Here is a 27,216-nt window from a genome sequence, read left to right as displayed (position 1 = left end):
TATATATATATATGTATACAGATGAATTCACTCAACAAAGTTACCAATATAAAAGTAAAGACATATTAAAGAGTTTCTTTTGACACATCTGGACGCGCGTATCTTGTTTATTTATAATAATAATAATAATAACTCTTCTTAAATTCACTTTGTATAGCATATGTAAACGCTTAGGTAAATAAATCTGCGCACTGGTGTACTAAATCCGATGCAAGCTGCCGTTTATAACGACTATACTATCGTTGAACTATATTTGTGCCTTCTTTGGGGCCTTACTTACTTATGCTAGTTATCCTTTTAGGTCCTTGTTGCATAGCACAGAGACGATCCACTATTATATATAAAACTCCTCCATCGACACCGACTTATGACGTGGAGCTGCGCGCTTCGCTATTGCAACGATAAGTCAACGTAGATATTAGGTTTCTCCTCAAGATTTGATAAAAACGAAAGACGCTTATCATGTTTCGGTTTATTTTGCACCCTATACCAGTAATGCCGAGGTTAAATGTAATACGTAATACTTGCTGACGTTAGAGCTAAAACATCTCTCGTATAAAAATTTCAGGTCAGTAAAGAACTTAAATTAGCACGCCCGGATGTTCACTGCACGTTCTTTGCTAAAAGTTGCTGGAGGCAACTTACTAATACCTGTGTTAACATTTCATGTGCTTCGAAGGGTATAACCCAAGCTGACGTCTTGAAATGCAGTTCAGCAAAAGGGGCCAGCCTGAATTTTTTCTACGGGCATTCTCATTTATTTTCACTGAGTCAACTTAAAGGCAATTTATATTCCAAGTTCTAACGAATCCATAATTAACGCTCACGAGACTCATTGCTAAACAGGCATACGACAATCGCCACCAAAATCATTAATGTTTTCCTCAAAATAATAAATGAAAAATTTAAGAAAGATTTTGCGTCTCCTGAAAGCTCGTTCCATCAGAATAGGTAAGCATGATCATAATGCGAGTGCTGCAAACATCCACTAGCTTCTAAGCAGTCGAAAGGCAAAACTTTGCCTGTTGTGAAAAAATTAACTTGTCATCGCATAGGTATTAAGTTCTAGATACAGCTGAAGATAACCCACTACATTTTGAGAATTACATTACAGAAACTGATGATATAAGAAGTAACAAATCACTTTTGCAAAACCTATATATAAATACAAAGTAAAAACAATGTTCTTGTAAAAACGAGCATAAGATACGACAAAGTGGAATGTGTCTGCTGTTATCGTTGCTAGAACCTATTATATGTGCATAGATATATCTTGCGTTAGATAGCGTTGTAAATCTATACGCATACGATAGAAATGGGTATTTCTCACGTTGTCTTGTATATTATGGAATGTAGACAACAAAGACGGAAAACTCGAAAAAAGTACTCACTTCCGAGTGAATCTCCTTTGCTATAAATAAATAAATCAATATTCCTCAAGCCGCTCAACAGGTCAGCAAACTCAGATATACGTATTTAATTGAATTTGAACATTTTGTGCGCAACTGCTCCAGTGTAAGAGCTTGGCTTGAAAGAGTAAGTGAGTCTTTACTAATCAGAACTTTTTACTTTTTTTTTACAGAAACAAAGTCCGGAAATGGTGGCGGTAAGACAAAATAGAAAAATATCCAAGTCCAGTTTTATCGAGGCTCGTCTTGTTTTCCCCCAAAGCTCACTTTGCAATGACTATATCTGCAGGCGTTTCATGCAGAGGGATTCTTTTAGCTTTGAGCGCATGTGGTCTAGCAAATGGACACCCGCGTAAAGCCACAAACATGGTACACACTGCTTCACATATCGACGTATGCATCTGGATGATCACGACTATTTGGTTTACCAGCTTTGTTATGTTTACAAAAATTAACCCTTCATTTAAAATATTAATGTACAGCTGTATGCTTCTAAGCATTTTGGTGCTCCCAATTTATCTTATTCCGTGTATACGCAGGCTGACAAAATTTGTTCGTAGTACACTTGTTTTCCATATGAATTCGAAATGTAATACACGACGAGTATAACATTGGCTATAGCGGTGCATATATGTAAGTATGGTAGGAGTACAACGCGACCACAGGACATACTTTTGGGCGGCTTAACAATAGAAAGGGAAAAATCAATACTACCACCAAAACATAATAAGATCACCGAATTGTATCCGTAAGTGCAAATCCGGATGGCCCTAAATTCAGTTACACAGTATCCCGTGTTATCGACATGAGGTAGCCGATAACACCCTCATAATACGCCCGTTTGTCACGTCACGCGTTGTCACAAACGTACGTCACTAAATAGACACCCCCTTTTTCTCGTCATGAAATATCAACATAGCTTTGAATAAATGATAAGTATTTAGAAATTCAATTTTGCAAAAATAAAATTACACAGTAATAAGCTAGATGGACAATTCGAGAACATCAGAAGCGACAGTGTCAACCTCTTGAGATTTCGCCAAACTCTTGTTTTTCTCTGAGTGTTAATTTCTACGTCTCCAGCAAGTTTCATTATTTATCATAGGTTTTCTCGTTATCATATACATTTTCCATCGTCGTTATCACCACCACGATGACAATTGTACTACAGTGACAACAATAAACAACCGCTGAACTCGGCAAACATGTATTCTATATGGATACGTCTATATCTTTACTTGGTATACGTAATATATATATACTTTTTATGGCTGTAAACCGTGGAATCTTGAGAGAGATTTTATGTAAGCTTTATCGGCGTCATGCTAAAAAATTACGTAAACCTTTTAATTATTGCCCTATGACGACGTTCAACATACGGTCATACAGAGGGCAGTAATATCGGTCAAAATGGCATTGATATATTAAATAACGATTGTTTTGTTTTGTCTGTGTTTTTGAAAACGGTCGCCGCATGCAGCACGATTGGTTATTGCCGTGTTAGTGAATTGCAATGAGTGACAGTCACTAATTGGCGCTCTGCCTTTACCTAACCTCTTTCTGTGATAATGAACAATCAATTGGGATGAGATGGCGAGTGTGTCTATATAAGGTGATTCATATATCATATGGATGTTTTGTATGGTAATATTCAAATAAAAGTTTATAGTAATTAGAAGCACTTTGGTTTCTCGATCATGATCGAAAGGCTGGTGAGTCCGACGTTTACTGGTGACAGATGCGTTAATGGAAGCTCTATCCGGGGGAAGTCAATCTTGCGGACGAACTCCAGTTTACTTTGTGGGAATTCGGACCTATAAGTTATAACTAGTTTGAGAAATAATCATATAAATAGGAGCATTTTGTATCTTAGGTTCGATTTAGCCAATGCATATACACTGGCTCCAGTTGGAAGCGCCTAATTTTATCCTAATTCGAGGCAACTGAATGTATTATTTTTTGTCCACGCTTATTTACAAACTTCTGCCGTAATTAAACAGCTTTACCTGTGAATAAGCGTCTTGTTCGCATAGAGGCAGTTTGCAGCTCGATCATCGTGAACTGTCACCGTCTGGTACTGACGCGTTGCTTCTCGTTCAATCTCCTACGATCCAAAAAGGTTATATTTTGAATATCTCAATACAAGGGTGAAGCGCTCAGATTTGCCAAGCATTCGAAAAGTCGCTAGCATATATATATGTGTGTGTACATATTCGTCATCTGTACGTACCCGTTTCATCAACTGGGCTTCTTTCGAGTTTGACACGCAAATAATGCCAGGACCAGCCATCGAGATCACACTCTTCATGGGCTCCTTGCACATCACCTGCAGCATTTAAAAACGACTTAGGATGATTTTATCATTCCTGCTCACAGTGTTTTTCCTAAAACAGGCCATTTTAGAGTGTACGTATTTCCTTAATACATCAAATATACATTCGAATATGCCATTCCAACATGCTGGGGTACGCCGGCCACAGAACTCGAAAACTCTCAGATAGAAAAAGAACGACGTGCACAAGCGATTGGAAAAAGGTTAGCAGGTAACAATAATTAAACTGATACTAATATTATTCTACGAATTACGTACTTTTCCAACTCAACAATGTAATTTTTTTATATATTTTAAGAGTCATTGTGTATGTTAACTAGTAGCATCGTTATAAAACCTTGATGGGTATTGTAGGAAACTCCGGAAAGACTCTTGCAAGTGCTCTGGCACCCGCCTCGTTTGTGCGCGGAGAAATGCCGACGAAGAATTCATCACCTGCGAATTGTTCAAGAGGAAAGTCTATTTAGCCATGCCAATATAAAAACGCTCGCTGGCTCGCTATGCCATTCCCAAAGGAAAATAGACGAATCTCTGTCGTAACCAAATGCACCCAAACGCTCGATCTGATTTCTGTATATCTAGGCGATTAGGACAAAGAAAACAGCAAGTGGAATAAACCTGTAAATAGAACGTCCCCCCCTTCGATGGTTGCCGTTGGATCTTCAACCTCTTCAATCCGAATTCCAATTTCTCTTTCAATGGTCTTTCGAATTAATTCCACCTGAAAATGATATGCAAATTAATAGTAATGAATCAAAAATTGTTCATGAGTCACCATAATATATCGATTGATCTACAGTTATTATTGCACGAGCAAGTATGAACGATATGAGGGGAAGCGATGTCCAGAATGACGATTCATAAAAATGTGCGAAAATCCACCATTGATGCAGGCGACGCTCATAACAACCAAGATGTGACTTCAAACAAATATAAAGTCACATAGCGCATTACGTTATTTCAAAGGTATCTCTCAGCATCTCTATAGATATGTAGTATAGAGGTCAGTATCTCTGACATTTTGGCCACAACTGAGGCAGCCGAATGTCCGAAATTGAAATTCTCTTCGAACGCTCAAAATATTAATTTCACTGTAATAAACTTGCGAGAAGCCTACTTGAGCTAACAGCGCTTGACTAATTCACAAAGCCATGCTAAAATAATAAAGAGTGGAATTTAAAGCATGAGTTAATCCCTTAATGGATATTTTTACTTATCATGAGATAACTCAGAGTACGATCAGTGTCTTTTGCTGGAAGCACACTTGTTTAGTTCATGGCATCAGCAAATCTCTGTACGCTAAGCGTGGAACGTTGGAGAACTAATCTTCAGCTCCCCAAATAAAAATCAGACGTTTGAAATAATTTATAAACATAACTCGAACAGTTATTTTTAACCAGACGTCGCATATAACTATTATAGTACCGTATGTCATGCATCACCTGAGCGAAGGCACCGAACACTGCACAGAAATCTTAGCCTGTCATAAACTATCAAACAGTGTATAAATGGCTTATGACAGGAGCCTAAATAATCAATCGTTAATATTATGATTAAATAAATAAATAAACATTATTTTAGAATTTGTATATATTTGCTTGTAAACGGTAATATTTATACGAGCAGGATACTAATATGCTTTTGTTATGCCCTACATGTCTGAGCTAGGTATACGATACGGATCGCATCATACCAAAGGAACGTATTTTCAAATTTTAGATAATGAACGTTGCATTAGTCTGACTTTTACTTTGTTTCAATCATCATTCGTCCGACGCTGATTATGCCTCCGCGGCATTTTCTACGCTTATTACCTATATTTTAGAAACAAAGCCAATATTACTTGGGGAAAATTATCAACCGGACATAGATTAAACGACTGCTAATGACATACTAACCAGTTGCTTTATGGTAGGTTGAGCATCGAACTGCTGGGCTAACTTTGTTTAAACTAATTCTGCTTACGTTTGGTGTGCAAACCTAAAGCGCCATGCAAGGAGTTCTATTAGACCGATCTAATGCTATTGCTAAGACAGTTGAACATAAATCAGCGTCATTTTTTCTAATAATCTTGAATTGTCTCTGATATTGGCGCCATGCGTGTGTGTGTTTTCGAAATACAACTCTAATTAAGAGAGAATGCATCGTTTGGCGCAGCTGTATCGTGAGAAGAACTGAAGAAACTGGCGTTCAACTAGCTGTGACCCTCTCCGCCCTTAAACCTATTTAGTTAGTAATTATTGTTCGAGAACACGATAGAAATTAAAGCCAATGATGACAATTATGAAATGTGTTTCTGTACTCATAATTGAATGGATGAAATATGTTTAAATGTTCTATTGGAGTAAAATCGGTCAGGTAATACTAATATATAATAGTATATCCAGGTCGACGTTACTGCGTAATGATTTTTTTGTTTCAAAGAAGTGCTACGCTAAAATAACGTTTAATGCAAGGCATCGTGGTGTTGTCCGCGTAGCTACTACACATCTCTTTAAACACATTGTCACGGTAACTACGAACATGCGCCTATCGCTAATTCAAAATTCAAGGTTGGCAGATGGTGTCTGAGGCGTGAGGTGTGATTACCATGCCGTTTATTGAACTTCTATAAAAACCCTAGGTAAGTCCAGCAAAGTTCCTTCCGATTACACTCCGTTGTAGGGTAAGTCCTTGATGCTATGCCACAATGCCCATTCTGACAACTTGCTTCCATCATAAAAATAGGTGAAATAATGTTAAAAAAAAATAAGTTTAAAGAGAGCGAAATGAAAATTTGTTTTTCATCTATGTGGAATTCTAAAAATAGAAATAAGACATTTTTGTTATCATACACAGGATGTTCACAATGCAACATAAATACGCGGGACGCTAGTCAAAATTTGCTCTTTTAAACTTTTAAAAAAAGCCTATTGTGTTTTATTCGTTTATCGACGACAGGGTAAATTTCGGACTATAAAACAGTTTGCAAAAAGTTATTTTAGAGGACACTAAAATCTCGCACAACTTGTGGAAATGTTTATGAAATGTAGCATTTTCCTCCTACACATTGAAGCAGACTTGTTTTATCGTTTTGAGCCTTCATGTCACACGTTACAAGGAAAAGATAAAGCAAGAACAAACTGTCGTTAGTCTTTTAGAGGAAGTGTATCACCCCTTGAATATCCTGAACTTATTATGTGTCTCTTTAAATAGAGCGATGTCCGACAACTTTGAATCCCCCTGACCTGCCAGAATAATTTTACAAAAGACATTTTTTAATTTACATATCTAAATCGCTGCATGAGCTATGCAGTGCAACAGCACTGATTTTGCGGCAAGCTCGCATATGAGCGTTAGGACAGTCACCGCTTCTCATCATCGAAAGAGAGCAGTGTACCCTTTAAAACAATGTTTAAAAATATTCTTTAGTCACTGAGTGGAGTAATTAGTAATTCCATGTATAAGGATAATATAAAAGTTGTCCTAAAGCTAAGTATATTAAAATGTCAATCCGACTTGGCGGACTCCAAGCCCTATATTATAGAATAGTAGTCCAATAGGTTATAACTCTAAACTCTAAAGAAAACTATTTGCATAAGAAATAATAAATATTAACTACTTTGTCCACGTAAATAGCTCGCCTCACATTACCATTTCTAATCGAACGCTTGAGTTCACTCGATATTGCATTAACTGGGCAAGGGTTTGCGTGATGCAATACCGATTGTCATAAGGAACCAGTATCCTAACAGCTTGGCCTCGAGCGCCTAATCCGATATTTGGAATGACGAAAGCACGCCCTTCGCACCCAGTCTACTAAAGTTTAAGATTTATTTGCACCGTTTGCTAATACAAGTGAACTGGGGAATATTAGCTTGCTTTCAAAACATTTTTAGCTTTACGAAGATTCAACTTATACGTATCAACGCCACTACTTTATAATAAACCTAAATACCTAATAATAAAACCTCGTTATTGCATTGAAGGAAATCTATCTGGTCTATCTCAGCAAAGGAAAAAACAGATAAGCATTCTTAAACAGATACGCATTATCCGTGATGGGTTTCACACAAGCATGTTTTAGTCACCTTCAGTATGTTCGATATCTCCCTACTCCTGTTGAATTTGAAAAGTAAGATATACTCTCTATGTAGAAATGTACTGATAGAGCTCGAACGTGTGAGTATATCAAACTAATTATCCGGCAATAATAACCTAAATTAATAAGTGTTTTATTATAGTGGTTTTCTAATTTCATTTGCAATAAGTATAGGCAGTTGCTAAAACGCAGTTGCTTTTTCCACGTATTCCCTAACACTGCGGTTCACCTAGAAAGCGATAAGCAGGCACATGCAGAAGACAGTCCACCATTTATGGCATGTCTGAGCCAGCGCTCAATAGTAGGACAGAATGTAAAACTCGTGATGTGCTTATTTGTAATGTTTGCCCTGAATATCAACCTACTGGCATTGTACACATTAATTCGATCTGAACTCACAATGTTTATGCGATTAAAAGCCCTTTCATAGTTCTTGCTCCCCTTATCACACTGGATGTGCAATCTTTGTTATTTACCACACAAGAACCGATGCTGCGCTTCACCGAGGTCAAAATGGCGAACCTTATTGAGTAAAAAGTGGATAACGCTGAAGATGTCAGCAATTCAACAATCACAATTAACAAGCGCAGATCGGCGGACTAACGTGTGCGTAAAGCGCCATTAGGTTTTACCTGAATTTACCTTTCTTCTATGTCATTCATTTACGCATGAACCACAATATGACACGCTGCCAAAGCAATGGTGGAATCGATTTGAGTAAACTAGGTCGATAAAACCGAGCAAACCACGTTTCAAACGCGTGACTAGGCATCACACTAGTTGCCACTGAAATCCAATACGTTTCATGTAGCATTAAATGTTAAACTTGTAGGAGATATAGCCTCCGTCTCACAAACACTTCGTTTTTCCCAGTTCCAATTTAAATGAACAAACGTTTACTCAAATACGAAACATACAAATCAATGTACAGCAGAAGCGAAAAGGCTTGCAAAGCTATGAGATTCGACGGTAAAAGATCCGAGCCGATACTGCAACGACGAACTGTTCAGTATTTTAGATAAACCGTTGATAACTTTGGGCCCATGCTTGAAAAGAGCTAAGTGTCACTGGACAATTTGCCCCGTGATTCTGGATTCACCATGTGCATTAAAAGGCTGCGCGACTCGGGTCATTATAATTGACATTGAAAATGTTGTCAGGACTTATTACAATTAGAATTTACTTTTCTATAGTCTTAGAGGTACAATTAGCATATATGTTTCTTCATATGTCAACAATGCTGACCATCTACCATTATTCCATGTTCTGTTGCTTTTTTAAAAAAGATTAGCTATCATTAGTTAAACTCAAATCAAAACTTCGTTAAAAATTTCGATTGAAACGCCGGTGTTTGTAAATATGCGGTCTGTATACAAAGACACAAAATAGGGTGCATAAATTCTAAGGAGGCCGCCACCTATGTAGCTGACGAATCCTCTACCTCTTTAAGTCTCTGTCGTGAAGCAGGTTTACAGATGAAGGCAGTGCCATTAGTCACAACAGCCAAATCGTTAACAAAAGGGCATTCAGGTGAGAGCTCATCCGAAGGTAATTCAATCACGTCGATATTCAGGTCACGCAGAACAGAACAATACGCTGAATGCTCGCGTTTCGCCTGAAAACACAACCGACCCACGTTACTATTATATGTATATATATATATGCTATATGCTGTATGTACAACATCGAAGCAATATAATTTATACGTAAATTTCTTTATATAAGAGCTGTCAATGAAAGAGACGAATTAGGTATATCTCAAAAGCAATTTAGTAAGACCTTACATATATTATGACCTCGGACATTAATCAGCTAAATAGATTTCATCTATCCCACAATACGTTTCCCCTAAATTAGATCACTACAACATTTCTAGTGAGCCACGTTACATAAATGAAGGAATAAAAAAAAATTACGTTACTCAACGTTACGAATCATAGATAACACACCCTTAATGATATGTGCCAGTGATCAAGAACAAAGGATAAATCAATGCTCAGCTTAACAATAAGAAAGAAAATAAATATTTGAATCTTGTAAGATTTAAAAGCAAAAATAAAAAAAGTATTATTACATTTATCCTTTATATATAAACTTTTGACCGCAATGCAGAAAGTCAGTCAAAAATTAAGAATTTAAAGTGCCCCCAAAAAACAAATATCAGCTTTACAACTATATATACAATGCTTACCATTATTATCTGGGAACCATGTATTAAATCTCTTTTTCGTCATACTATAAAACACAATGGCATACCAGAACGATTTGACAAAGTGACGAGCTCATTCCTTGCAAAAATGTGCCGAAATCATTCTCCCAAGGTGGCTTGTTTCTGTGCGAATATTTGCTGCCAGCATCCATATAACAATCAATATTAATCGAATTAGCATAATAGTTACACTGACATACAAGTGTAGCAGAAAGCTATCATTTCAATTGCATAAAGAGTTCCTCCGAAACTGATATCAGACAGAAAAATAATTACGTACGCAGTAGTATTAACAGTGGTCAAGAGCAAACATTGAAGTACGTCCGCTAGACAAAATCGGGAACCTTTGTCATCAGGCACATTACTATACAAGGCTAGTCCAGTCAGTACCGCACTTTATATTATTTAAAACTGGCTTAGTTAAAATACAATAGGCTAAAATATTGTATATAAGTTTGCAAGGACTTTAATGGCATCACTACTTTCTTTGGTACATGAGGTCGATATTGCTAGATTAGGAAAAACCAAAGCATGCAGAAATGGTCAAGCGTTCGGTTGTAAGGAGACCAAAAGAAATACCTAATTGCAATTAAAAACTACAAAGTGAATCCAGTAGAAGTAGAGTATAGTCAGGCACTTAGAAGGCAGTAAAGATATTATAGGTTCTTAATAGCAACACATGTTCAATTACATTTAAACTAATATAAAAGTAAAAGTTTCTATAATTAAGCAATATTTTCAGCTGATAAATTTATACGGCCTATAATTCTGGGTATAAATATCTGATTATTTGTATCCTTAAAGAAAATCAGGAAAGATATCAACAAGAACATAGAAATAACTATATTTAACACATAGATAGGAGTGCGCTTCTGCAGCTGCGTAAAATGCACGCCCCGTGGAAGACCTTGTTCAAGACATAGAGACAAAAAGCGTAATGAGTGCACCGCCATGTGGACTCCGCGAGGCTGCGCTACTAGGTTCATTTTCTACCGCGTTCGTTTTAAATTATGCATTTACACTACCGGAATTAACCTTAAGTACTTAGGTCAATATAAGGTCAATACTAGTGTTACTACTCGGGTAATTATGCCATTAGAAAAGCAAGTTCGTGTTCACACCAAGACCAGCTGAGGCACGTATCTGCTCCATGCTAATCGATTCAGGCATGCCGATGAATTTGGTACTGCTTGAGTTCTGCTTAACCGATTAGCAAACAAACAGTCCATGCGAATGGCTTATCGCCTGCGTCTCTGGCGTTGTCGCTTATCGTTTACTGAGGCCAATCCCTTTTCGTTTGTTAGTGCTTTCCTTCTCAGCCATACACAACTGGAGAAGTGAAAAGCACCAGTCGCATGAGGCCCTACCCGCACCGGTAATCGGCCCTGCGTAATGCTGATGTCAGTGACAGATTACGCAAGCAACGTGGACCTAAGAGGCTTATCGACAACGGCGTCTACCTCAAACATCAATCACCTAAGGGAGGCTACAGGGCAGCATAGCAAGACATGAGACACGAACGTACTCGCCGCCATACGGAAGTGCAAACAGGCAACTCTGAAGCTTCTTGTCGCCGATCAGCCAGATAACGTAAAGCAGTAATGGAACACTGAAACGATCGTCGTAGTGGTACTATGCAGCCGACGCTCTTTAGCAGCCGCAGAGTGAAGGTATTATTAATATGGAAAATGCTGTTAATGTAAAAGCGCTGCAGCATCGGGACGTACATACACATAGTGGTGTAAACAAACGGAAGCAAGCGGTAGCTGGCTCAATAGAATGAAGATTTTTTTCTTCAAAGAGTAAGGAGATATGTTCCGTTACGTCGCTACGTAGAGACACGCTCTTCATTCGTGGAAGTATTACAATGGTTATTAGAAGAACTGCCCAGGATATTTCTGTGTTTTGTAATATCTTGCTATTACTGCCACTATTGGCTTCGCTGAAATTACTCACCGCTGAGCTCTTGCCGTTAACAGGGTAGGTGGCAATACAAACAATCCCACGACAGAACGCTTGTGAGCCAAACGCTCTCCTTATATGTGCCACGAAGATTAATTAACATTATGGTTATTTATTATTGTCCTCTTTAATTCTTAGACAAACATGAGAGCTGCTATTGTCATCGCACACATATGGCCCACGATGATACGAATGAAAGTGCATTTGCAACGACGTAGAGATTCTGACCATGCTAATACCGTATAACATTAGACCTATAAAGCACATGTAACGTGTACGTCGATGTACACGTCGAGACAAGCATACGAATCCTTCAGCTGATTGTCTGCTGTCTGAGTTGATAAATTGTCTACTGCAAGAAGTTACGCATATGTTTTTTTGGAAAGTACTGTGTTAAAAAGAATTAAAGATAAGCTTCGTAAAGCAAATAAAAACTCGTAATGATGATTTTTGACGAATTTTCGCCTTGTACCGCGTATCCTATAGAAATTCAGAACGTAGCACTGAGTCAAAATTTAATTCAGCTAAATTCAATAATTTAACATCTACTCGCCAGATTACCAGTCGCACACGGCTTGAAATTCACATTATAGCCAAACAATTCACAATACACCATATAACTGTTCTGTCTAGGTCGTCCTAAATTCGGGTTACAATTATACGGTAATACGTATAAATTGCGGATTGCTTGCCATTCTTCTACAAATTGTAGATAGCAAACCAGCATGCACTCCTGCATAATTTTAAATATTTAGGGAAAATATAGCCAGGTGCCTGCGGGTAGTAAATTTTTAATAGTTATCAACACAGTTATGCAAGAATTGATTGCTGCTCTAATACAATAATCTTCTAAAACTTTTAGGGCTTTAAAATTAATAATTCGCATCCAATACTGATCCATTCGTGTCCTATCATGTATAAAATAAAGCAATATTTTCCCACCCAATGTAAAGCTCAAGAAGCCGTCACGTACGAAAATATTTATGTAAACATGTTTGATAAAAGTTAATTTGCTAAGTTATATTTGGCATTAATATAAGGAGCTGAAGATTTCCTGTTGTTCGGAGAACACTCAGTAAAGAGCCAGCTTTACTTTGATTTGACTCTATCGGAGTTTGAAACACTCATAAATTATCATATTTTTACTCTAAAATATACACCATGGTCCAATATTCGGCAAGAAGTTTGCATGCAGCACATTCAAGTACGCGTACATGAGTGTAACGAGCGAATTAAGTTTTTTATTTGTCGACAAGGAGCTGAGCTGGGTTCAATACGTATCCAAAAATAATCGTCGTCATTTTTCTACCTTACGTAATAATAACATTTTATAATTCATATATTGAACAGCACTTTCCCTAGGACTCATTCTCAACTGGTGATATTCTCGGTACGTATCGTAACTTATGGTAAATAAGTCACTAGGTAAAAGACATTATTGCTAATCTGAAGTCTTCCATGCATTACATTGTACTGCAGGGAAAATGCTCACACTCATGTACGATTTCAGATCGGTTCCAAATGTGAGCGTTACGTGGGCCTTTTACAGCGGCACCAGTATTTATTTTTTCACCCTATTGATCTTAGCCGCCTGACCGACCCACTCCTTCGAATATGTCGACTCTAGGAGAATAAGTAATTCGATTCTGTGTGCTTGTTAGGCTCCTGAAAATGGAGTAGAAAACAGGACAACCGACACTAGAGCCAATTCAAATATTCCTTCTCCGACGAAAGCCACTACGCGGATGATATAGTATTGTTTGGTGCTGCCAAATGAAATAAGTGATTCTGAAAAGAAAAAAAGCCAATAATTTCTTTTCTATTCCATGGTGTCTTCTCACTAAAAATCGAGCAAGCATTTTTGTGGTGGGTTAAAATGTTCACTCTGAACTGGATCTCTTACTCGAAATAAACCGTATAATTTGATTCGAGTCAATGCACACATGCAATTTGTATCTTTTTTGAGTTTTTTTCTCCTCTACCACTTTTTATTTGTTAACATTATGCTAGTTGGATGGAATACATGACAGCGAAAAAAAAATCGCTGTGAAAGCTGCACTGAAACAATGCGTTGTTCAGCTTGTTTTAGGATTATAATTCTAAGCATATTATCAAATCGCATATAATCCATCCCAACACATCAAGTTCATTTTGTAACTTTTCTCTTACGGAAAAACTACAATAAAATGGTGCCTTTAGCAGCTGCTGTTAATGCCGACATAAGTTTAGATACACGCCTCAGAGATAACGGTAAAGCCAACTATTATCCAGCCGCTCACAAAGAATTAACGTTTTACGTTCAACAGGCTTTCGTCATTAAAAAATAATAAACTTGTTATCAGCCAGTCGTTGTACAAAACTAAGCGATTATTATTAGTCGCCATGATACTGCAGTGGCAACATATTCGTCGACTAAAACCTAAGGCATCTAGAAGTTGAAAACTGGGCATAAACATACTCCGTTTCGTACTAGTAGACAATCTTATGAAGCAATCAATGCTCAACGACAAGACCGTAAAACTCAGAACATTCATTTTTGTAGTGATTAACCACTCAGATAAAAGTCTCCGTAATTATTCTGGCGTCTTTCCTGGCAAAACGTTAAACATTCGTAAGAACTTACTTGCGACGGCCATAATAACTTTCGCGTTTGCTGGTAAATAATGATACTCCCATTGGTTTACGGTTTTTTCACGCCCGCTGCGCGGGCTGCGTACTTATCACAAATTCCATACAAAGCAACGTCTTCGAAACCTATGGATAGAAACAGGTTTATTCTGCTTCTCTAAAGTCACGTAACCACATAATCTAGTTTGTGGACTGAATCTTAAATGCCCACAACGACAGACGTGTATCTTGTTACGTTGTTCACTAAACTATGAAACCACATAATTCTTACTGAGAGCCACACACAAGCCACACGCAAAAGCTCTAAGCACAATGTATATGCATATATCATTCAATATCTTCGCTTGCTTATTAAGATATCATGTAAAAGAACCAGTCTTTATCTATAATGATTCATAGAGTAATTTACTTACAAAATGGATGGTAACCACCTGTTGGTTTTCTTGTATTATCTAGGGTAATCCAACCTTTTACCCTCTCTCTAGGGTGCCTCATGACTAACAAAAGTACTGAACTATCGTAAAGTAACCTACGGTCTTATTTTACTGCTAAGAGCAAAATCACATCGCCGAGGGCCTCAAGGGTTTCAATTGGCGCGATTCTGATAGAAATATTTAGGTTTCGTTGTTCTTGCACCAAAGTTGTGTATACATTTTAGGTTCGCGCAGGATCGCATATTAGCCTAAACAGAGTTCCCAGAATTTCATTAAAACAGAAATTTCGATCATTCTATGTCAGGTGTGTAGAGATTTTAATGTCATTGATATGATTTACTACGGTTTCCGGTGAACTACACTGATCTATTAGCAAAACTATCATTCTACTATTCTTTTGAAAAATGGCGAGCTCATACTGAACTCTTCTTCTAATTCACATCTCTTGAACGCCTTAAAGACCTCATTTCAGGTTTATATAACTGTGAAGCTGTCCTATCAGTTGGGTACATAAATACAAACCTGTTCTGTACTTTGCGTTCCTGTAACGATGCTTGTCAGTTTACAGTAGCTTTCTGGTACTCGACAAACAATAGCATGCGTCGTTTTCCCAAAAGCCATACTTTTTCTGCTTTATCAGAGTCGTAACAAAAACACACAGACACGAACTTATTGTCCTGCTTTTTCGGCGCTACACAGAAAAATCTTGCTTCGTCTATCGCTTGCTTAAGCACAAACCTACCACCTACAGGGACAAAGCACGCACAGGACCGCCCCAAAATGACCAGGCGAAAAACCACTACCCCTGTAATTCACACCACCATCGAACTCCGATTCTTTTTATAGAGGAGACACATCAAAGAAGAGCTCGAACTCACGCATTGCGATAGCGAGTGTAAAAACACCCCTTTCCCTAATACTACAGTTATGGCCTAATGGGAATGTTCGTTTTTGACGGAATTCAATTGAGCTCACCGCGAGCACCCGTATAGAATGCACACTCGCAGATTCTCTCACCAAACAGTGAAGTAAACACCAAGCCAGCTCCTCCTCTTTGCTTTTGACAATTCGCTCTCACACCATTGCGGTGTAATCTATGCGAGGGTACAAGGCGAGGGAAAGGCAGGCATAGCAGAAGCAGACGGACAGACAGAGTAGCCCACGACAATTTCATCGTATTGCTCTCAGTAGTTAACATCGGCAAAACAGCAGCGTTCAATACCGTGTTCCCTGTAAGCAATGGAACAATTAGTAGACTGGCAAGGTCGGGGCGCCCTCACTTCCAAGTATTCCCAGCATGCCGCGCGCACATTTGAAAGCTTCTGAGTGATCCTAGCAGAACTACGCCCTAGAACATAGACGCATATATAGGTTAATGATTAAAATTAAGTTTATACATTGATGGGTCTGTGGCTGTTTCTGTGCTACTTGGCATTTTGTGTTTTTGTGATGTGTTAGCTCTAATAGTAACAGTTGCAAATTTAGCCGAAAGCTACCAATGTAGGCTTTTGAAGCACAGCGTAAGTAACTTGTAGCAAAGAAAGGGGTAATCCTCATAACGGTTTAGCATTTGTATTTGCTGTTTTTTCTCACTGATTTTTTAATAAAACTAAATTTTCAGCCTACTAGACCCTTCAAACTGCTTTGTATTGTTTTTAATTGGGCCGCTAGATGCGCTCTTAGAACGCGTCAGACGATTTGTCATCGTCTGCCACAGGATAACAGCAACATTACGACAAAATTGTTTTTATGAAAGCCGTGCGCAATGTGTGCCTGCAGCTGGCTGCAGGTGTGCGGTAGTGTTCTCTGTGTCAGGTGATTTCAAAGTGTTGGCAGCAGGTCGGTCATAGTTGCAACGGCGAACTCCGAAGAGGTTGTGTCGTTTGTAAGTCGCGCCGCAGATTGTAGCCGCTGTATCGTCGAATTGGAGAGGAGGCGCTGTAACGGCAGCTTGAATCGCTGGTTTGGAATCGCCGCCACTATATCGCACCGTTGCTGTTGTTTGGTATGAGTGTGTTTATGTGGTCGTCTATTGTAAGTGTATCCCTTACAGAGTGCCAAAGCTTCTGCCCATCGAATACTCACTGTGCTTCCGACCAGGGTGAGGCATTCGTTCCATTAAGGTACGTAGCATTAACTTACTGTTTCGGCCGGTAGTTGCAGTTCTATCGATTACTAGATGACATGAATCAGCAGTCTTCGCCATTCAGACAGTACATATATCTAATTTATGAACGTTAAGTGCCTTATTTAATATAACTCGGCAAGTAGTATCAATCCCATTTATTGGCGGTAAGTGTTGTGTTTGTGAACAGCCATCATAGTACCGGGCAGTCAGTTAACAACTATAGGCCTAGCTATTCGGCGACCCACAAGTAAGATGAAATTAATAATGGGGCAAAGTGACCAGTTCAAAGGCACAACGACTGTAACATGTATGCTTTGCATTTATGATTTGATGCCCTGATCAGGTGTCGTTATCCTAATAGTGAAATCAGGATAGAAATTCAAAGTGAGCTGCAAAATGGCCACAAACACGCTATCATCGGCGTTCCGCAAGTTGGACATCGACCAATACAATGAGGATCTGTTCGTCGACGAGTCAGGCGGAGAATCAGCTGAGCTGGTCCAAGTTCCAGGACCTGATGAGGCGGAGATCAACGCATTGCTTAATGGATATCCTTTTTACCCTGTTTCACAACTGCAACAGCATATAAATAAATTGATCAGAACATTAGTAAAAAAAAAAAAAGAAAAACACATCAACCCACAGGAACATATAACAACACGCACCATAGGAGAGCCTTTTCATACTAGCGATTCATAACTCCTACTAGCCTTTTCATACTTCAGATACTAGTGATTAAAGAACTTGTGTTTTGGTCTTAAAAAATATACTTTATGAAGCCTTTGCCACAAATCACAACCATCGGCATCATTCATTGTTGCAATTACTATTAAAAAAACATATGTGTACTTTATATAGTATTTGCACATGTTAAGCGATTCGTATAAATGGTGTTTGGTTATATTATCGTAATTGTGAGTGGCTACCCTTAGATACCAATGGGCGCCCTGTTAGTAATCCGCGCTTAAAAAATATAGGTTTCAATTTTGCAATACTAGTTTCGCGAGCAAAATAATTTTGCTTACTAATTCTGTTATCTTCTAGATACATACGTAGTTATGTAACAAATTCTTAAACTACCATCATGCAATGAACGTCTTAATTCATTATTTTTGATTTTGTTGAAACAATACATCGAAGACCGCTGAGGCTCTTAAGGTCGTTCTCAAGAATGCACCAATAAATGCAAAAGGATTTGATGTCAAGGTATGATGATTATATAGTTTCTTTCTGAACTATATAGAATAGTATTTTCGTAGTAGTGCAAACTGCTAGCATGATTATCACGATTGTATTTCTTTTTATTGATGACTATCAGTGTTGTGTAACGAAGTATATACACAGTGCACGAATATCGTATGATCATTTGTTTGCAGGATAAGGCATTTGCTTTAGCTATGAAATGCATGCTGGCAATCCGCGTCTCCGAGATGGATGCAGTAGTCTCGTCACTGGAACCTGAGCTCATCGACACACTTATGAAGTACATTTATCGAGGATTCGAATCACCAGCAGAAGGTTCATCAGGTCATCTGCTCGCTTGGCACGAAAAGGTTTTTGCCCAGGGCGGCCTTGGCTGTATCATCCGTGTTATGACCGCCAGGAAGTCCGTTTAGATGGTGCAAGTAATGTCGCCACCTATTTTCTGTCGATGTAGATGTAACCAGAAGCCGATGATTAGTGATACTGGTGACCAAGCTAACCTAGCATCAATTAGTCAATCCCAATGGCGGCATAAATGAGTGGGTGGGATTAGGGTTGAACTAGCATACATCGATAATACCATGGACTTGAAATGACTCGCCTCATATGCAAGCCATTAGGAACAGACATGTCATATTCCGTCAACCAACACTGCATCGCATCATAATAGTAATTGCGAATATGACAAACAAATAAATCGATTACCTTGCCCTATGGATAGAAAACCCTATAGTTAGGTTTTCCTTGAATGTATTTGTGACATCAGCATATAATAGTAGCGTGCGAATGATCTGTCAGGACAAACGAAATCGTCGCATGAAGAAAAGAAACAAAACAAATTTGGTTAGAATCAAACACATTATTAATATTTATTATTTATCGAGCATGAAACGATGATTGTTTTCGTGTTTTCGCGTCTACCATAACGTTTTCTTTGTGTTAACATCCCTGCATAAAAGTTTACACTCACTATATTTGTCACTTCAGAAGTCTCGGTCCCCTAGTCGAAAAAAATTAAGACAGGGTCACACTATGCACACAGACAACTGCATGAGTAATCATTTCAAATTGAATTTTCAGAAACTTGTTGAATTATTGTAGCAAAATCTTGTCTGAGTAGCGCTCCGGCTATCGTTGGCGCAGCTCAAAGTGCTTGACACATATATGATACCTTAAAGTAGGTTGGTTGAAGAAAGGTTCAGAAAATATGTCACCTAGGGTGCAAAATATTCGTGTATAATAATAATATTAATTTAACATTGATACGAAATCTTATCCTGATCAACACTCCTTACATCTTATGTTGTACAACTATTTTGCGTAGGTCAAAGTATGTCAAGTTTACAGGTGTACACTGTTTTTTTTATGAACTATGTCGTTACATCAGATTACGTATTTGAACGCAACTTCTTGCTTATGCCGTCACATGGTTGTGTGTCGTGCGGTAATTCTAAATAGGAACAAAATGGCAAGAGCCGATTCGCCCTTCAATTTTCGCAAAACTATTCACTCGTTGAATTTCGCGCAGTGAATATACAACTAGAACAGGATATAAAATGGTTAATGTTAGTATACATAGGTGAGCTTATTGAATAATAAGCGCTCTGTAATCGTTTGCAATTAGGCGATATGTAAAAATGCAAATAGTCTATCGATATTAGTCAAGTCAATAATAAGGGTAATGTTCGCTTGTGTGTTGCCGACCGATAGATGGAAGTATATGTTGACATGATAATGCCACTTGATTAATATAACGATTACTCACGCAGTAGATAATGTGGTAGAGGTTATAGGTATACGAGGCAAATACGAGCTATAGGAGTAGGTAAAATAAATAATATTAAATCACGTAGTTCTTTTTGTCGTATAGGTATATTAGTGAACGGAATTACGTATATGGTTTTATGTCTATTTAAATACCGGGTTTTGCAGTAAACCCAACCATCTTAAAATAAAACAACTATTTTTCTTTGGTTTGTGGTTGAACCGTTTTATTGAACTAATGCCTTTCTTAAGGTCCCTGAGAAAAGTAAGACCCGCAATAAATCTATTTCCGGAATAGGCATGGTTAAAAGACCAATAAGAAACGGTATATCGTTTTTTTAACATTAAAAGAATTTTATTTACTGGAGAAAGATACTGACGCAGTAAGCAGCACAGATGCTTCCCATGTTCAAAAAAATTTTTAGATCTGTACCATAAAAACATGCAATATGAAGAACAAAAAGAATGTTCATCATATGTCCAAGTATCGCACATCTCAAACATAAGATTTAATAAATCTTGTTATTGTAATAACTATGCGTGTATGTTTCGTGTTGAGTGGGTGTCATTATTGCTGGCGGAATCTCTATTGTCTGGTCATTAGGTACCGCCGCATAAACGTCCCCTCTTAATCTAGCGGTGTATCATATTTTAGCTAGAAAGAGGTCATGCATGAAACGTAATATGCGGAAATAAATCAGATATGTTCGGCCACTAATATATGTCGAGAAATATGGTGAACAATTCACTATTTTATATTATTTACAACAGTAGCAAAATTTCTTTGAATGTATGCAAGAGAATGTAGGCACCGTAGCAGTCTATCGATAGACTGGAAAAATCCCGATCTGTTTACATGCCGGAATAGGCGGGCCCTCCTGGACCCTCCGGCGCAACCCAGTTGATGTTTTGCGATGGATCTTTGATGTCGCATGTCTTGCAATGGATGCAATTCTGCGCATTAATCTGCAGTCTCATATTGCCATCCTCCAACGGGACAAACTCGTAAACGCCTGTAATAGACATTTTACATGTGCAGCAATGGCAATCGTCATTAACGTTTGGCTTGCAATAGTCTAGGTTGCTAAACACGTGATTCAATTATAGGAAATGTAAAATTAATTCTTACCGGCAGGGCAAAACCTCTGCTCGGGCCCGTCAAAGATTTTGAGATTTCTTTCAACCGGAACAGTGTCGTCCTTAAGCGTCAAATGTGCTGGTTGATTGTCTTCGTGATTCGTGCCAGTCAACGCTACTGAAGAAAGTAAATCAAACGAGAGTACTCCGTCTGGTTTCGGGTACTCGATCGGCGTACACTCTTTAGCTGGCTTCAAACGTTCGCTATCCTTGCCTATTAGAGGAACGATAAATTTATTAAAAAACGCTATAAAAATAAGCGTTATGGTCGAAATTTACACGAACATTTTATATCTAATATAGCTTATAACGTTGCTCCACTCAGCCCACGTGGGTTATATTGAATTACGTTGTATATGCTTAAGTTTCGCTCAGTTATTTTTTCTATATCCTTGGCCTTCTGCTAAAAGTATTTAGAAGGAGAGTTGACTAAAACAACATATGACTTCTTGTTCCTAACGTCTAAGTTTTTACCTCCATGTTTTAATGTCCATGGCTCGATGCCCCTACCAAGCCAGTAGAATATACCCGTATAGATCATTGTGCCGTATAGGCCAAGTGGACTATGGAAAGACGGTCGGATGTTGCGCACTGACTTCAACTCTTTATATATGGAGCTGCTTTTTATCGCTTCTTCGTAGTTCTCCGGAGTAACAATCTCCGAATCTGACGCGAACAATTTTTCTGTAATTGAGTCAGCTGCAATAATGCCACTTTTCATCGCATTATGTGTACCCTGGAATGAACAGCAAATAACAACAAAACGGATATGGCAATCTATTATGTAATGCCATATTTATAAGGTAGGGGGCTATTCTTCACCATACATAAGATGTGATATCCATAGAAGACAATAAACAATTTCCTTGTTCACAACCAAGATATTTCATAAATGCTGCTTTGTTACCAGCATGTCATTTTATTGGAGACGGTCGAAGAGTGTATTCCTTAGACTTTTTTTTTAGCGAACCTTAATTTTGGGCACATTCATGAAGCCTGGTGAGCAACCAATTAGACATCCTCCGGGGAAATAGAGTTTGGGAATGCATTGAAAGCCACCTTCGTTTAGAGCGCGAGCGCCATAAGCAATACGAGATCCGCCTTTAAGGGTTTCAGCGAATACTGGATGATGCTTCATTCGTTGAAATTCTCTAAAAAAACAAACGTGCAAATTATGAATGTATGGAGTTTGAAAACACAGTGAAAACTTGTCAGACGCAAATTTGAACTTGAAATTTCATCTATACATATTTATGATGCAAGTTCAAATTGGTGTGATCGCAGAGTAATGTACTAGAATGCAACTGGTTACCTATATGGAGAGATGTACGGATTCCTGTAATCCAAACCCACAACCAGTCCTATTGCAACCAGAGGTCCTTCGTCAATGTGATACATGAAAGCACCTCCATATGTTGCTCTATCTAGCGGCCAACCTACAGAGTGAATCTGAAAACAACATAGCGGGATTTATTCTGAGCATGCCTAAGTTCTCCTAACATGCTGCGTAATATTACTGCAGACATACGCGCAAAAAAATCAACTCAGCTTGTTCGATAGATCCGAATAGTTTCCCAATGTAAAGCAAGCATTATTTGCGCATTTTATTTACAAGCGAAAAAGACTATATAGGCATCTTGTATAATATTTTTTCTCACGGTCGATCTGAATATAATGATATTAGTACAAACGTTTTTACCCTTACCACTCGGCCGGGATGATGCTGCTGTGGATCGATTTCCCAGAGCTCCTTTAGGCCAATACCATATGTTTGGGGTTCACAGGTCATTCGAAGGTTGAATTTGCTGTAGAGCTGTTTAGAAATATGGCCATGGCAGCCTTCCGCGATAATTGTGCAGCGAGCGTTTAATTCCATGCCACGTTCAAAGTTATCCTTATTTAAGGCAAATAAATGCAGTTAATGTCAAATGTAATTTATAAAACAAAATGGTTCCGGTCGAAATTATTGCTTTTTAACTATAGACTTTGCTTTTATAGACGAGCTGTCTATTTTTATCGTTAACGGCATCACTATTTCTATAAAGAATTGAGTCTAGCAGCTTTTCAGAGAATTTCTTGGAGTATTAACATGTATTTTGTTTTCTAAAATAAAATATGCACTTTATTTTCGTATGCAGAAAATGAGGGTGCATCAAGGTAGTTACTAGAAAGCAAAGTTTTGACAAAAGCTAATGGTATCATAAACCTTCGGTGAGCCATCCTTCGCAATGCCAACGTCGCCAGTCGCCACGCCTCGAACCTGACCCTTCTTGTTGTAAAGCACTTCCGATGCAGGTATTCCTGAATAGATCTCTACGCCGAGTTGTTCAGCTTGCTCACCAAGCCATGAGACCACGTTCCCCAAGCGAACAATGTAGTTTCCATGATTGTTCATAGGTAAACCCGGAAAAATTGGAATCCGAATTTTAGTAGAAGCGCTACGCAAAAGATAGAAGAAATCTTCTTTGACAGGCGTCTTTAGCGGGGTCTGTTCGAACAAGAATAAACATTAGCCTTGGGCAGACATTCTCGAAGTTAAAACCTATAAGGATAAACTATACTCAACCTCACAATCTATTAGGACCTGTCTAGGATCTATTAGGATCATGTGATAGACAGGCGGGGACAGAATTTTACGATCTGAATGAACCGATTCAGTATCCATAGAGCCACGCAATCTCACGGATGCATTGCATGTATTATATAGTATGAAGATAAAATTTTCCGGTTACTGACGTCAAGTTCTTTCCAATTCGGAAAGAGCTCTGCCAAAGGTCCGGTCTCGATGCATGCTCCTGAAAGCGTATGTCCACCAATCTGAGATGCTTTCTCAATAACGCATACTCGAAGTTCCTTTCCAGCTTTCGCTGCGTTCTGTGAATTATTCATAAAAAAAACAAACACACAACACTATTAAAAAAAATGGCAAAATCGTATATACTGACAGTGGATATCTTCGTGTTGTCAGGTCCTTCAATAGATATAAAAGTATTAGGCATGTTATTATATTTTGCCATATAGCGAAAGCTATCCACCAACTGTTCTTTTACTCAGATCGAATAGTGTGAGTTCTATCATCGCGCATCTATTACATGTGCTCTAATTAAAAAGGCGCTCGTTTACAAATCGTGGATTGCGTTATCTCAGGAAGCGCTACATGGGCGCAGTGACTGAATGGTATTTAAAATTTCGGATCTGTGCCAGTTCAACTGTCAGGCTAAAAGTTGGGTTATTTTCCACACAATCATTGGATCTGTAGGTGCTAACCAACCATTCGGTAGATTAAACAGTTGTAATTTGAACGTGGAAATGTTATACTTAAAATGATGGGCGCTAGTATACTGTTGCTACAAGGGATTCACTGACCTGTTTAAGACGGATGGCAGATGAAAGTCCCGCAGGTCCTCCGCCCACGATAACGACATCGACGTCGTCGGAAGCTCGTTCCATGTTTATATCTAATAGGTCCACGCATATTATTAAAGAAACAATTATGTCTTTTAAAGGACATATGGCCTTATATACCCCAAACTTAAGCTTACATTATGTCATGAGCTCCATTAGATGCTAAATGTTTAAACTCTGTCATAGACAGACATGTATACCTTATAATACATGTCTGTCTATGACAGATGATATAATATAATAATAATAATAAATAATAATAACAGACATAAGAGCCACCACATTAAAAGTGTCATCCTTGTGCTGCTATCCATTTAATCGGACTGACCCTTCCATCGTGGATCCTTGTTACGCGGATATATGGTGTAGTGAGTGGTGATCTTTGGGTGGTTTGCGAATCCGCGGTAAGCGGTACTTGTAGCCCTCTTGGAGTGAATCCAGGCTGAAAAAAACGCAGACAAAAAAACCTTCAAAATTAAACCAAAATAATTAATAGACGGGAAGATACGAAGTATAACACTGCCAACTTCTAACCCTTGCTAGTTTATACAACTAACTATTGGAGCTATGATAGCAACTTCGTAGTACATCCCTGAAAAACGAAATAAAACTGTCTATCTAAGTTACTGTAGCCCGTAGACGTGAATGAGTACTTAAGACACTAAAAAAATATTCAGCTCGAAATCGAAAGCTCGATCATATATTTAGGTTAGATCCGCGCACCGAACTTTGCATAATGTTACACATTGTTTAAGAAAAAGGAAAGTATTGGCATACATTGCGAAATTTCTGAAAGAGACTAATCAATATAAACGTATATTAGCTACATACATTTTCATTTTAGCCTATTTGGAAGATTAATAATCTGTCCCAATTAAATAAAGAAAAGTCAAGTCAAGTCAAGTCAAGTCGATAGAACACTTCATTATCCTATCATATAAAAATCTGTACTAATTTCGATTTTGCTACGTAGGTTAACTTGGTCTGTGCGAAAACTACAATGAAAATCCATCGCATCTAGAAGAATTTACTTTGATCTGTAAAGATTTTTTGAATCTTATTTTGAAACGATTTTAGAAGCTTAAGCTGCGAGCATTAAAAAGCAATTCTGACAAATTGAGTTATATTTTCCTAGCTTTGAATGGTAAAGTGTTACTAAAATGCCTATCAGGAAGTTACGAATCATAAAAAGTCCTATTGATGGATTGTAAACGCGGATAAGTACAAGTGCAGTAACATATTTTAAAACGTCAATGCTGCATAGTGGCAGCGTGCTTGTTTTCAAGAGTGCATGCGATACCAAAGAGCGCTGCCATACTTTGTCTTTGTGTTTAATCCTTGGTATGATACATCCACTTTAAAGTGTCATTAATACACAGGTTTGCGGACAATCAAAGGAATAAGGGAAATTGGTATTAGAGTTATTAAAAATCAATGAAAATGTAAACATAAATGTTAATATTATTTATACATGCCTGATTGACTGTTACTCTATCTATGGTACAATTCACTGCTAAGCAGTGCTACGACACGGCCGCCGGCCCTAAAACAACACAATATCGTAGAGCGGTTCAAATACATGCATGTTTACCTGCTTGTATGGTGTGTTACTCAGCCTATTGGATAATCACCCCCTAATAAGTACCAAAGAGCTGAACAGTTCGACTCTGCCACAATATTTGCTTAGAGGAAGGTCAGGAACGGTAGAAAACAAGTACAAGCGAAATGGCCCGCTGGATTTCTGCATTATTTTTTTTCAACCACCGATATTCCGACGGTAGCAACCAACTTGCAAAGAATAGTTACTAGCTAAATACTCGTATATGTTTGTAGGGTAGTAATTGACATTCATCTTGTTGGTCACTCGTTGATATTATTGTCTAATCGTTTGGTCGATCGTCTTCACGGTCTGTGAATACACTTTTAATCGGCCGTAAAAAGGATTCTTGACGCGGAGTTACTTAAGAGCAACGTTTCGAGCCGCAATAAGTCACGAGTTAAGTCAAATCACGCGCAGCGGACCATCGAACAGATCACGAAAAGAGAAAGATCTCGAAGGCATGACGGCGTCGATAGCTTTACGTCTGTCGCTTTATAACCATTTAACTATTGATGGCCCCTGCTCTATAAACACGAACGAATCTATAAGACTTGACCATAATTTTACTGTTATGATTCTGTTATTGACCACTGGCACTTCTATCGAATGAAAGGGAACGACCTGTGACTGTGGCTTATGGCAATACACACCCTTTTGTTTCATGGGAAAAAATGCCAGCGAAATCTGCTTCCTGATTTGTACTAAACAAATGTAGCCCGACTGTACGATGTTGCCAGTGAATCCCTTCTTCAACTTTTGCCGCTCTCAACTAGACCGCACATCCTGTTTTGACCTAACTTCGCCCCGAATTACAGTTAAGATGGCAGTGCTCGCAATTCTACTAGTTGTTTGTACCAAATATGGATCATTCTACGTCTGATCTACGTAAAGATAAAAAAACGTCGCTGTATGTCAACTGATACG

At 38.3% G+C, this 27,216-nt stretch overlaps 3 protein-coding genes across 12 annotated transcripts in view; 1 reads left to right on the top strand and 2 right to left on the bottom strand.

The window, feature by feature from the left end:
• Window positions 1-73: 73 nt before the first annotated feature.
• LOC111247482 (N(G),N(G)-dimethylarginine dimethylaminohydrolase 1) lies at window positions 74-16,066 on the bottom strand. 5 transcript variants are annotated; one of them, XM_022798436.2, is made up of 8 exons: window positions 11,153-12,466; window positions 10,014-10,169; window positions 9,264-9,437; window positions 4,360-4,462; window positions 4,079-4,176; window positions 3,640-3,735; window positions 3,416-3,513; window positions 74-3,223 (listed from the first exon to the last, which is right to left on the bottom strand). In XM_022798436.2, the coding sequence occupies exons 2-8, from the start codon at window positions 10,014-10,016 to the stop codon at window positions 3,082-3,084; spliced, it is 714 nt and encodes a 237-aa protein (XP_022654171.1). In that variant the 5' UTR covers window positions 10,017-10,169; window positions 11,153-12,466; the 3' UTR covers window positions 74-3,081. The 5 variants fall into 5 exon arrangements, with proteins under 5 accessions (XP_022654171.1, XP_022654170.1, XP_086841780.1 ...); XM_022798435.2 differs by lacking the exons at window positions 10,014-10,169; window positions 11,153-12,466 and adding an exon at window positions 15,578-16,066; XM_086985654.1 differs by lacking the exon at window positions 10,014-10,169 and having other exon boundaries at window positions 11,557-14,033.
• A 27-nt stretch (window positions 16,067-16,093) lies between these two features.
• On the top strand, window positions 16,094-20,695 carry Arpc5 (Actin-related protein 2/3 complex, subunit 5). 4 transcript variants are annotated; one of them, XM_086985658.1, is made up of 5 exons: window positions 16,162-16,287; window positions 16,835-17,178; window positions 17,527-17,733; window positions 18,319-18,389; window positions 18,560-20,695. In XM_086985658.1, the coding sequence occupies exons 3-5, from the start codon at window positions 17,580-17,582 to the stop codon at window positions 18,797-18,799; spliced, it is 465 nt and encodes a 154-aa protein (XP_086841784.1). In that variant the 5' UTR covers window positions 16,162-16,287; window positions 16,835-17,178; window positions 17,527-17,579; the 3' UTR covers window positions 18,800-20,695. The 4 variants fall into 4 exon arrangements, with proteins under 4 accessions (XP_086841785.1, XP_086841783.1, XP_086841784.1 ...); XM_086985659.1 differs by having other exon boundaries at window positions 16,094-17,156; XM_086985657.1 differs by having other exon boundaries at window positions 16,148-17,178.
• Etf-QO (electron transfer flavoprotein-ubiquinone oxidoreductase) overlaps window positions 18,456-27,216 on the bottom strand; it is a 10,073-nt gene continuing 1,312 nt past the window's right edge. The window contains exons 2-13 of one of the 3 annotated variants that reach the window (XR_015325244.1): window positions 25,021-25,134; window positions 24,654-24,745; window positions 24,024-24,161; window positions 23,494-23,775; window positions 22,993-23,181; window positions 22,600-22,736; window positions 22,258-22,438; window positions 21,762-22,023; window positions 21,280-21,501; window positions 20,963-21,163; window positions 19,092-19,177; window positions 18,456-18,828 (exon numbers count right to left, since the gene is read on the bottom strand). Coding sequence is in view for 2 of the 3 variants with exons in the window: in XM_086985652.1 (XP_086841778.1) it covers window positions 21,003-21,163; window positions 21,280-21,501; window positions 21,762-22,023; window positions 22,258-22,438; window positions 22,600-22,736; window positions 22,993-23,181; window positions 23,494-23,775; window positions 24,024-24,161; window positions 24,654-24,745; window positions 25,021-25,134; window positions 26,943-26,955 (1,791 nt within the window). In the remaining variant the exon portion in view is untranslated. Of the gene's footprint in view, window positions 18,829-19,091; window positions 19,178-20,480; window positions 21,164-21,279; window positions 21,502-21,761; window positions 22,024-22,257; window positions 22,439-22,599; window positions 22,737-22,992; window positions 23,182-23,493; window positions 23,776-24,023; window positions 24,162-24,653; window positions 24,746-25,020; window positions 25,135-26,942; window positions 27,084-27,216 lie in introns of those variants that run through there. The other 2 variants (XM_086985652.1, XM_086985651.1) reach the window with 2 other exon arrangements.

Source organism: Varroa destructor, unplaced genomic scaffold, assembly GCF_002443255.2.
Source record: "Varroa destructor unplaced genomic scaffold, Vdes_3.0 BEIS01000003.1, whole genome shotgun sequence".
NCBI classification, from domain to species: Eukaryota; Metazoa; Arthropoda; class Arachnida; order Mesostigmata; family Varroidae; genus Varroa; species Varroa destructor.
Note: the sequence above shows the minus strand (reverse complement) of the source record. Positions and strands in the feature narration are given on the sequence as shown.

What these genes read in the sequence shown, in the direction of transcription:
- LOC111247482 (XM_086985654.1), bottom strand. Translation starts at nt 11,766, where the DNA reads ATGTGTATGTACGTCCCGATGCTGCAGCGCTTTTACATTAACAGCATT. An exon ending in GGGGGACGTTCTATTTACAG is followed by an intron (nt 4,177 to 4,359) that starts GTTTATTCCACT and finishes AACAATTCGCAG; the next exon opens with GTGATGAATTCTTCGTCGGC. An exon ending in AAGCCCAGTTGATGAAACGG is followed by an intron (nt 3,514 to 3,639) that starts GTACGTACAGAT and finishes TTTGGATCGTAG; the next exon opens with GAGATTGAACGAGAAGCAAC.
- Arpc5 (XM_086985659.1), top strand. Translation starts at nt 17,580, where the DNA reads ATGGCCACAAACACGCTATCATCGGCGTTCCGCAAGTTGGACATCGAC. An exon ending in CAACGCATTGCTTAATGGAT is followed by an intron (nt 17,734 to 18,318) that starts ATCCTTTTTACC and finishes GAAACAATACAT; the next exon opens with CGAAGACCGCTGAGGCTCTT. An exon ending in CAAAAGGATTTGATGTCAAG is followed by an intron (nt 18,390 to 18,559) that starts GTATGATGATTA and finishes ATTTGTTTGCAG; the next exon opens with GATAAGGCATTTGCTTTAGC.